Source organism: Macrosteles quadrilineatus, unplaced genomic scaffold (genome assembly GCF_028750875.1).
Source record: "Macrosteles quadrilineatus isolate MER2022 unplaced genomic scaffold, UCM_ALF_1.0 Scaffold_7__1_contigs__length_78375512, whole genome shotgun sequence".
Taxonomy (NCBI): Eukaryota; Metazoa; Arthropoda; class Insecta; order Hemiptera; family Cicadellidae; genus Macrosteles; species Macrosteles quadrilineatus.
In genome coordinates, this window is record NW_026542600.1 from 42,094,437 (window position 1) to 42,106,472 (window position 12,036).

Sequence of the window (12,036 nt, forward strand, 5' to 3'; positions counted from 1 at the left end):
TCGAATACAGAATCGAATAGTATTCGAATACAGCCCGAGTATTCGTAGATTCGAATACTTCAGATTCGTACGAATACTTTTTTGTGAATACTCTTGACCTCAGATTTTGCAGGATTTCTTGAATCTAGAAAGCGAATTTGGGGGATTCAAAAATGTATTCAACACTTTTTTAACTACTGAATTCCCTTTTGAATATCTTACGAATCCGTAGCATTCGTAAGAGTACCTATTTAATGTTTTTACTGCAGCATTTGTTTTCATCTATTCGTTATAATTTTACCATTGGCCCCATAATTTACATAAGATTATTATTAATCGTTAACATTTAGAATATATTGGATATTTAAAATATTAGGTTACTACTGGTAGAGGGCAATTGAGTATGTAGAATTTATTATAACTACAACCGATTTATATAGTTACATGGCAAAATAACATGCATATCTGATGTAAATTATCCATACAAATGAATAAGACATATTATTAAAGATATTAATTAGTTAATATAATAGAAAATAATACATTAATAAGACTGTAACTGACCATGAAATAATTATAAGTCAAAATAAATGTACCTTTTAAAAATCATATAATTTAAAATTACATCGAATAAATTATATTAATGAATTAATTACTGTAAAACGAAATAACAGTGGCCAAAAGAACGGTTGCATTATGAAAAAAGAATTACACACTCATTTTCCATGCTTTGCATACTCAAAGGTGTTCGAATACAAGTATTCGTAAAAGTATTCGAATACAGGGGAGGCTACGAATTCACTGTATTCGATTCTTTAAAGTATTCGATTCTCCCATCACTATCAAAACTTCTTCACTTCACTTCAACCAACAACAACAACACCAACAAGACAATTATGTTTTCTTTTCTTCTTTCTTCACATCCAAAAAGCACATACAAAACACAATCTATCCACAGGCCTTGGAGTAATAGAGAGTTTGAGTTTGACGTACAATACCACAACCATAGATTAAGAGTGCTCCCCTCCGCTTACACTATGCAAAGCCAATGGTACCCATTATTTGTATATTATCTGGGCTGTGAATGCGGTTGTGGATTACATCCATCACTGAATATTTATTCATTTATTTTATTTACAAATCTCATTTTTTCAGTTAATATAACAAAATGTCCAAATGATAAGATGGCTGATTTAACAAAATAGCTGGGATAGTTGTAAATATATGCAATGGTTACAAGAGCAAAATATTAACTTTGTTAAATGTAAACAATAGACAACGTATAGAAGTAAGACGAAGTTAAATTTTTTGTGGGGGCTTCGGAGAGGGATGCACAGTGACCTTGTAATAGCCGACGATTCAACGTTTTACAACCACGGCCACCTTTAACTACAGATAACAGCCGATGATTCAACGTAAGCTTTCAGTCCTTCTGTGTGTGGGGGGTGGGAGTTGTAAAGAGGGGCGTGTAGTGACCTTACCAGCTAAAAATAGCTGAGAATTCAACCCAACGGCAACAAACGTACAAATATTACGCTTCAGTCCTTCAGACGTTAGCACTGTTGTATTACGCGACCATCACTCACGCTAACATATTTTATAATTTGTGTATTATTCCAGCTTCAAGAACGAATAATTAATAAATTGGTTTACCTTATGGTTGCCAGATTAAAACATAATTGTTGATAAAGAAACACTAAACTTAAACTCCTGTCACTAATTCATCATGAACATCGACATCAATTCAAACATTTAGTGGTTAATATTAATTTTTGTTTACCTTTTATCAATATGAAGCTGTATTGTATTGTAAGTTTGTGTCGTTTGTAAGTTAATGTACAGTAAGTACATTAATGATACATATTCTGATAAATTTATGTCCATGCATAGTATTTTTTTAGTCGATTCAAGCTAAACGAAGACAAAACCCAATCGCTGCTATGTACCCTGAAGCTTGATATACAAAAAGACGAAGCCGTGAAACTTCTTGGGTTTTGGCTGGACCCAAGCTAAGTTGGAATACACACATAGATAATATGTACTAAACTTTCCAGAGTACTATATCTTCGCGATACTATATCTCATATCATCATGAAGCCCTATACTAAATGTATATCACGGTTTATTCCATAGCCATCTCACCTATGGCATAGCGATGTGGGGACACGCACCACTAACTCAGGACATTCTCCTCTTACAGAAGAGGACCGTAAGAATTATAACATCCTCAGACAACGACGAACACTGCAGGCCTCTCTTCATGGCGTTAGGAATACTAACAGTGCACAGCCAATATTTTTTCTAAGCAGTCTGCTACCCCTGAAAGATAACCTCCTCCATTTTGAAATGAGGGAAAGCCAGCATAGCTATAAGACTCGGAAGGCCCGAGAGCTCGATCTGCTGTGGTGTAGGGCTTAGCCACTCCATCAAAAGCTAGAAGCTACCCTCGCTCAGTAATACAAATCTTTGATAGGTACCCTGCCAAAAAGAGTAAGAGAGTTGGACAGTGCAGTAGCGGATCTAGAACAGTCACAAGGGGGGGGGACCTTGCGGTCTGGGGTGTTCGGGGGTACCCCCCAAAAAATGTATAAGCTAAGTCTCAAAAATGGCAGTTTTATACAATTTCTTTGTCCAAAGTTAGTGTGACAAATTATTTTACGCAATGTGTATGCACTACTGTATTACATACAATAAAAAAAAATATATATATGTATACCCGAGGGGGGCGGTAGCCCCCCCCCCTCTAGATCCGCCACTGGGACAGTGCGAAGTTCAGGGCAGAACTGCAGGGCCATCTGATTACTAGACCCCTCTACTCATTAGTCGACCCTGAACTCCTACTTTGTCGACTGTGTTGAAAACCTGAGAAGTAATGTTCCCGCCTCTTCAAATGGTCCTGAGCAATATCTAAGTAATTTGACCTCTTGGGCTCTTGCAAGCTCTTCCGACTATTGAGGACGACATGCTTTTAGGCTTGCGCTATTTACTGTAGAAGAGGTGTATGCAGCCATCAACAGTCTCAACAATAGCTCTTGTTTAGATATTTACGGAATTAATGTCCCCATCTTGAAGTTAGCTTCTAGTTACATAAGTGAAGTTTTGACTTACCTATTTAATCTTTGTATAACACAAGGCTGCTACCCAAACAAGTTCAAGATTTCAAAGGTTATACCAGTCCATAAAAAAGGGCCTAAAAATGTTATTGCTAACTATAGGCCTATATCTATTATCCCTGCAGTGTCGAAGGTCTTGGAACATCTCGTACATCGTAGATTTTCTCAGTATCTTGAGGATAGTAACCTTTTAGCAAGTAGTCAGTTTGGCTTTAGGCCCAAACACAGCACTGTCCAAGCAAACCCAGGCACTGATATCAAATTGCTTTCAAAGTTTAGAGGCCAAAAGTGGTATAGTGTTTAGATCGTACGACATGTCTAAGGCCTTTGACACAGTGGCTCATGATCTCCTTGTGAATAAGCTTTCTTGCTATAACCTTGATGCTGTTTTGGTTAGGTTTTTTCAATCTGATCTTAGTGACAGATGGCAAAAAGTCTATCTAAATGGCACTTATTCTAGCCCTGTTCCCTGTTCGAGTGCCCCAAGGCTCTATATTGGGTTCTACCCTGTTTATACTGTATATAAATGACTTACCTTGTAATATTAATGACTTATCTGTAAAAAGCTTTCTTTTTGCTGATGACTTGGCCTTGTGTGTGTACGGGGTAACTCTTTGAATTAGTTACAGACACATTGGACACAAAGTCTACTGTTATTAAGACTGGTGTAATGCAAACAAGTTATGTATTAATGCTGATAAGACTCAGGACCTGACTATTAGTCTTATCAGTAACGGTATTGATGTAAACACTCTGAAGTTTTTGGTTTTTCATTTTCAGTCAAACTTGAAGTGGTTTTCTGGTTTTCACATGTAGATTTTGTAGCATCTAAAATTGTAAAAGGCATATTTATGATAAGAGTACTTAGGTCCACTGTTTCAGATGATGTCCTTATATGATGATGTATATATGGCCACATTCATAGCTATTTGTCCTATGGTAATGGTACTTTTTACTTTACAAAAGAAGGCGGTGAGGTTAATTTGTAGTGTGAATAGAAGAACACATTGTAAGCCCCTTTTCGTGGGTCTTAACATTCTCACATTTCCATCCTTGTATGTTTTGGCAAGTTTGTTGTATGTAAAAGAAAACATTTCTCAATTTGAAAAGATATCTGATGTTCACAACTATTGTACTAGATCTAAAGATAATCTGTCTACACTAAGGCATAAGTATACAGCCACTCAAAATAGTTTTGAGTACCAAGGTGTTAAAATGTACAATTTCTTGCCTGCATCCATCAAAAACCTGTGTGTTTCAAAATTTAAACATGTTTTAAAAACTACTCTAACCCAGGCTTGCCTGTATAAACATGAAGAGTAGGTACTTTGGTGAGTTTTAGTTTTAGCTATTTTAGTTGCCATCTTGATTGTTTTGTTTTTCTTTTTTTTATGATTAGGCACAATAGCACAATAAATAAAGCATTTCATTTCATTTAGAGGAATTAAAGGAAGCTCCACTGAAAGAGTTGAAAACAACACTCCAGTAGGTTAGGATATCAAATCCCCACAGTCCAATAAAAAAAAAGGTTTTAAGTGTGTTTTTTTTTCAAGAAGTTTGTAAATATTTAGTTTTAATCAATATTTAAATAGTTGTGCCTTTGACACAATCTATCAGACGTTGGTCAAGGATTAAGGGCACAAGTATCAAGTAAGTATTGCAAACACATACCACGTTACGTTACAAGTTTCATCAGTGTTAAGTGTTAGTGGTGATCTGTGGTTTGCTCCATTGCAGCACAGAAAACGTACTACTATAACCCAGAATGCCAACCGCATGGTAAAAAGCATTAAGCGGTTTGAGAGAGCTTTGCCTGTCAATCCGCTTAATGCTTTTTACCATGCGGTTGGCATTCTGGGTTATAGTAGTACGTTTTCTGTGATTGCAGCCAGCTTGTTTGAAAACAGTGTAATAAACAATAATTATGATACCAATCCTCCAGTCAGCAGGTTCAAAATCACAACTTACAAAATCTCAAAACCAAAACTTTGGATGGTTTTGAGATTTGAAATTCAGTTTTGACACATCATTATTTGTCTTACTGTTTGTCTCACTACCACTACCTTATTAATTAAGGTTTGCATTAAAATTTAATTTCATCAATTTTTATTCACTTCTCTGTATTGTTAAAAACATATATTTTACAATATGTACACAACGTATTATTAAAACATACATTTTAGAAGTATTTGACTTCCTAACGGGAAAACGTGAGTAACATAAAGGGGGAGCCAGAAATGTGTCCCTGTTCAGGCGCCAAAAATTTGAATTCTGAGGGGGAATAAAATTGTATTCACTGAACACTGAACAGGCAAGGCCTACCCCTAGAACCAGCCACACTCAAATTTCTTCCTTGGAGTGCTCAAAAGGAGCCGATAACACGGGTCGATACAAAGCCGTTTCACAATTTTAATTGATTAACTATTTTAATTTAATCGAAGGTTCACCGCTAGTCACTGGTAGGCAGAAGTGTCGGGTAGAACAGATTAAATAGAATTAAGTTGGCAAAATTTAGTTATAATATATAGATATTTTAAGTTGGAATTAAAAGCAACTAAAATTGGTGGCAGAACGAGAATGTGTGTGTTGTATGGAAATGAACATAAAACGTGAAAATAGAATAACTATTATAGCTAACCTTTGAAATAAATTAACGACGATCGACGTGTATGAGATGCAAAGGTAGTGTCACAGTGATGTTACCTGGTCGAAAGCTTACGAACGAATATTCTTAGCTTATTTCTATCTTCCCATTAAAGTTTGGTTGAAACTTACACGCTATTTGCTGTGAATTAAAGTACAAGCCCAAAGGTGATCGAAATTAAATTGGTTGGTCTAGTCGTCATATGTCCACACTCGTTTGGGGGTCATGTTGTTGTAGGCGTTAGATATTTACTTGTGAAATGGTGTCGATCGTGTCGGAGTGTAAAATAAACTAGTCAGGGTTTTTTATTATATTTTGAGTCTTTGTATAATCAATATATTGTGGGAGTATGTGTTTATACTTAATTGTATTTGCGTCTAGGACTATGTTAATTAGCACATAGTTTGGTTTATGGCTAACACAGGTGTAGGCTATTATGGATGTAAATGGCTAAGTTCTGGTGTTTGTTTATTCACAATACGTTTTACTCACCTTACAATTTGGTACCTCAAACGTGGTACCATAACCCCCATTTTCAAAATCTAAGGGGCCTCCGTGTTATACGAGATTCTTGGTAATCGAAGTAGTCTCAGTCCCAACAACCTCGGTTAATCAGGAGTGTACCATCTATTCTCTCATATTTACGTAGTCAAGTACATTATGTAATCTGCATAAGCTGTAGCTTTAGTAAACTGAATATCTCTAATACTTATGCCTATCATGCCAGTGCCTGATAATTAAATCTGTATTGAACGATTTAAAATATATCACTCCTATATTGAATTAGCAGCCAGTACATGATTAAAGACTTATAAGTGGGCTTAGGGAGAAAAAAACACAGCATGTTATTGGAAATTATATTCATAAATTTGAATGTTAATTGTTAAAGTGTTAACAAAACACTATCAGTTTGAGGAATAGGCATTATTTTAATTGCATTAATATAATTTTAAAACTATCAGTAGTGACATACAAGACTATTTTTTATCTATTACAATCTACACAGATTATTTAATCTGATCTGTTTTATTTTGCCAAGTATGTATTTTGTTTTCTTTATTTAAGGCCTATGTATGTAGTTCACTTAGGTTGGCTACAAGAATAATACGTTCAGATAATCTTCTTTCTTATTCCAGAAAACAGAGATTGATTACGTTAACTAATCATTAAAACACCAATAAACTATTTGGAAGTTGAAATAGTAACTGAGTTGTCATAACAATTAACAGACATTTAAATTTTAAAGTTGATTTTGCTCAAGAACTCTGATTCACCACCGACTAGAAATCACAAAATTGATAATTCATCATGCATAATACAACTGTAATATTATTTATCAAAACGTTACACCAGTAACATTATTTGATACTTTAACTGAAATTAAATATACAGAGGAAACTTAAAAGCAAGTCACGCTTGATAACAAGTGTAATTTTTTAATACCCTTGATTTTGTGTTTCCCCTAATTACATGGTATTGCAAACTTCAATAAAAATCCTACCTTTATAACAAATTTTATTTGATTATTCACATGACTTGCTATCAAGTTTCTACTGTATATAATTGTACAATTGTACTGTATATAGTTTGTAAAATATGCCCTCACAATAAATTGCATAAAAAATATACTTTTAAAATTATCAACATTGTCAAAACATGCACATTAACTTCTAAATTTACAATAAAGCACCGCCTTAAGCAACTTAAAAAGGCACTGTATTTTACCTTTGTTTATTCCATAAATAACTGGCCAATAGCTAATTGACAACCTGAACTTTAACCATACAACTGTATATGTTATGGTGAGTCAAAAGTACATTCAAAACAAATAATTACAAGTTTAATCTAAATTGTTAGTTATTATAAACTGACTATATACATTTAAACTACAACAAGTATTCCAGACTTAACAAAAACTCTATAAACTTAAAGTAAGCATTTCGCTAATCAAATAAAGATAAATACATAAATATTATTATATTAATTCAAAGAACACTATCAAAGTTTTTATGACTACTTTATGTGTAATAGATAGATTAATAAACAATTAATATATTTTGTAAACTTGACATGGCGGCAGACCGGCAGCAGTGGAGGCAACTTGTTGGCGAGGCCAAAAACCTTCTTAGGTTTGAGTGGCCAAGGAGGTAAGGTAAGGTAATAAACAATTAATTTTACTTTATAAATGATTTAAGGTACGAGACTTATTTGGAATTGCAAATTTGAATCCTAGCTCATCAAATGCAGCAGTTTTTCTTTGGCAAATAATTTAAGTTCAAACAATCATTTCAAATAAATTAAACTACCAAAATGCATAAACAATTAATTAACACCTTCATATACAAATTCATTGCGTTTAATTTTAAGAAAATTAACAAATGGTTATGTTAGACTTACTGAATACAAAGCAAATGCTCAGCTTGTAGGTGCTAAATAACTTAGTAACATTTATAATACAATAGATAAATACACTCAACAAGAAGGCATTAATTTTACTTGGTACATGATTTGGCTTGTAAAACGTTTCAAAGCACCAATATATAATAAGCTTCATACAGCACCAAAATTCCAACGTAGAAGATGAATTTGTCCTGTATTTAAGGCAATATAACACCACCTAATGGTACTATATTACACGTATAGTACAGCTTAAGTCTAAACAGTGAATACATACTGTAAATCCCTATACAGTGTGTCAACATATTACACAAAGAAAGTTTACAAAATTTATATAAATCTATAGTTAATATACAAGGCTTTGTGTAAGATAAGGTCACAAATGGAGGCTGAGTGTTTTTACAGTATGGATGACATCCATAAGCTGATTGTAAAAAGTACTAATTTTAAAATGTATAAAATAAGATTAAAAGGTTGAATACAAAAATATAAGGGGTGATTATTATGTTGAACAAGACATTACACACTAATTCAGCTCATGCTTGTATACTGACATTCTGAAAAAAGTATGTGAATTAATATATGAAAAGACCATTTTGTCGTTTGTAAAGAAAATTTTGTTCCAAAAAATTTTCCCACTAATTAGAAAATTATATAAAACTAAATTATAACATCCCAATCTAAAAAATTTTCCATTCTTAACATAAATACAAGAATAAATCAAACATATTGTTGTTAATATGGTGAAGTTGGATTGAATCAACAATTTAACGTATTACTTTAATTATTAGATTTAAACCTATCTCAGATATGATGAACAAATTAATCATAAATCCCAAATAGAAAGAGGCACAACCCAAATACTGTTAAATAGTTAAAATTTGTCATTAGATTAAAATAAGCTACGAATAAATAAACCTCAGTAATAAAGCTTGTTTTAAGGCTTTAGAAAAGCACAAAGTACAGTGGGAAAGTTTTGGTACTTTACATATTAAGAAAGTAGAGTTTAGCCTTCGTTGACACGGTAGGATTTGGTAGTTGAGGTCTGTGAAGACGTAAATGTTTGTTTGAACATCTTCTGTTCTAGAGACTGAGTCATTTCAGAGTGTGAGGACAGACCGTTGAAACTAGAGGATGAAGATTTGTGGACTAACGTGGACAATGGACTGCGCTCCGTGCTGCTTTCTACTGTAGTCATGGTGAATCCCTGCTTAACACAAAACAGGTTGACATTGATTAGTTCAAACACACAATTGCTGTAATAAAACTTCAAATATTATGTAATGTACATCTCAGATATAATACAATTTCTTTGATATTTTGTGGTTTTCTTTTTGAGTCACAATCAGGTTACTACAACTCCTAAAATAAGGAAGATGTGAAGTCTAATGTTTATAAACTGTACACATTTGATGTTGACATGGCTTGTAATTTTACAAGAATGATATTTAAGGTTTTGCAAAAAGTTCAAGCGTAAGTCAAATTATTGCATAGATTTTGGTACAAGGGAATTTAAAAAAGAGACAGAGTGTCTGTCCTATGATCTGTTCTTGATTTAAAATGTTGGACCAACTGAACTTGTGCTCAAATCAGAGGCATTGTTTGTTTAGCTTACCTTAGGAGAGATAGATGTGACAGGTGAAGAAGGAATCGGGTACACTTTGGAACGACTTTCCACACTGCTAACATACATTTTGCTGCCTAACCCTTCCTGACCGTTGCTGCCATTGACACCCTCGTGGGAAACGTTGTGTTGGTGAGAGGAAAGCTCGTAAGAAGAGTCGAGCCTGCTGCTGCAATAACATTGCAAAATCAATGTATGCTTTTTTTAAAAAAAGCTTAAAAAACAAATCTCAAAACTACCAAAACTTAAAAAAGTATAGGTTTTGGGATTCCATAGGCAAGTTTCGAGATCCAGAACTAAGTAGGCTACTGATCTCATATTCATGTTAGTCAGTATCATGGGTTTAATTTTTTCAGTGTTTGTTGTTAAGAAAAAATATTTATGGGGGTTTAAAGCCTATTAGTCATAGCAGGGTGAAGAGTTGAACTTCTTCCGTTTTGTTTAAATAACAAACAGTTCATTATTACCAGTCTTTTTGTAATCCTTAATTTAGTTGGTAAAAAAGTTTTACAATTACATTTTGAGATTTGAGATTTGCTCTACAAGTTGAAACTTCTGGTGACCATCACCAATTTAAACCTTTTAACACATAATACTTCTGTTATGAGAACCTGTAAAATCTAAAAACCACCCCAGCAACAACACAAAACAAACATCACCAGACAAGAGGATATAACCTCACTCTAACCCTACTTACAAATTGGAAATTAAAAGGAAACATCTGAACACACTTTTTCAAAATCTACAAATCAAAGCCAAAGACACCATACATTTTTGAAAGGAGTTTGAAAGAGGAAACTATAAAAACCTTACAGTTTAATTTAGCAAACAGTTTACAAAAAAAAACCCTAAAATTATAAATACTACCATAAACTCTATCTTTGCAACCTAGAGAAAGTTGAGTCCTGACTAAATAGTCTAGGTATATAGATGATTGGATGACACCACTTTTGAAATAAAACTAGTTGTTAAATGAAATTAAAAACTCTCAATATGTATTGGTAATGGAGGGCAATACTACTCTTGCTGGTCTATTTGCAGATATTGCAAGTCAGTGTGAAAGTACTAGAGATATTTTAGAATACCTGTTATATGAGTCAAATCCATCCTGTTCCCCATCAGAAGGACTGTTTTCACCTTTCTGTTTGTATTTGGCTTGACGAATGGCTGTCAGTCTACTGCGAGCTTCTTCCAATTCTCTCTCTATCCTTAGAACTTCTGACCTATATTGTAAAGAACATTTAGTCACCTTCATTAGTACATTTTAATTTTTGGTATATTGCTTGTAAGGTAATGTATTTTGTGGAGCTCTACCTCCACAACTATTCAAATGTTCAGACAGAAGGTTTGAATAGGTTTAGTCAAGCCATTGTACAACCCAGGACAATGTGCTCGCGCATGCGCACATCAGATGAGTGGATGGACGCAGCGGTTGTCGTGCCCGAACCATCAGACGAAGAAGATGGCTTGCTAATTCTTGGGACATATGGCCCCTTGAGATGTATGGTGTTTGTACAGTAGAAGTCCAACTATCCGAGCTAAACAGGACCGTGCCTACCAGGGATAATCAAAAACTCGGATAACACAGTGGTAAAAATTATAGGTTATAATTAGACAAACATCGTAATGAAACTGGAGAATACGGTTTATTATTACAGTAATAAGTGATTTATGATTAAATAAAAATATATTTCTCTACCAACTCATACCAACAATCGATTTATTACCATTGGACCAGGAACAAAATTGAAAAAAAAAAAACTGTTATATACAGTACTGTATTTGCCTCGGTTAACCCGGCGGTTTGGATAATCGGACCTCGGATAATCAGACTTCTTCTGTATTAGTTAATATAAATTTTACCAAAATTATTCATTTCTATTTCACTATTTATTGAAAACATTAATTTGATTTCCATCGTCACTATTCCAATGGCAATATTACTTTATACCTTCCACAAAGATTCGTGGCGGCTGAAGGATTAGGACGGTCGGGTGGTGTCCCAGCCCCTAAATTAGCCCTCACTCGGCTGCTCTGGGGTTTGACAATGAGTCACCCACTGGGCTCAATGCATAGTTGGTTAAATGTGTGTATATCACCATAATGTGTATTAAATAACGTCATTTTTGTAACCTGCATAAAATAACAAGAACATTGAGTTCAAACACTAAATAATTGTGATGATATTAAGCATACCACGACACGAAAACTGTCTATTATTTTAAAACCAAATATATACTTAATATCGTCGCAATTATTTCGTGTTTGGGCTCAATGTT

The 12,036-nt window shown here is 33.9% G+C and overlaps 1 protein-coding gene across 2 annotated transcripts in view; it reads right to left on the bottom strand.

Annotated features, from left to right (window-relative positions):
• Positions 1-6,579: 6,579 nt before the first annotated feature.
• The window catches only part of LOC128998514 (talin-2), a 131,338-nt gene continuing 125,881 nt past the window's right edge, over positions 6,580-12,036 (bottom strand). The window contains exons 48-50 of one of the 2 annotated variants that reach the window (XM_054424683.1): positions 10,843-10,980; positions 9,749-9,926; positions 6,580-9,343 (exon numbers count right to left, since the gene is read on the bottom strand). In XM_054424683.1, coding sequence (XP_054280658.1) covers positions 9,140-9,343; positions 9,749-9,926; positions 10,843-10,980 — 520 coding nt within the window. In that variant the 3' untranslated portion in view covers positions 6,580-9,139. The remainder of the gene's footprint in view (positions 9,344-9,748; positions 9,927-10,842; positions 10,981-12,036) is intronic. The other variant, XM_054424684.1, reaches the window with a different exon arrangement.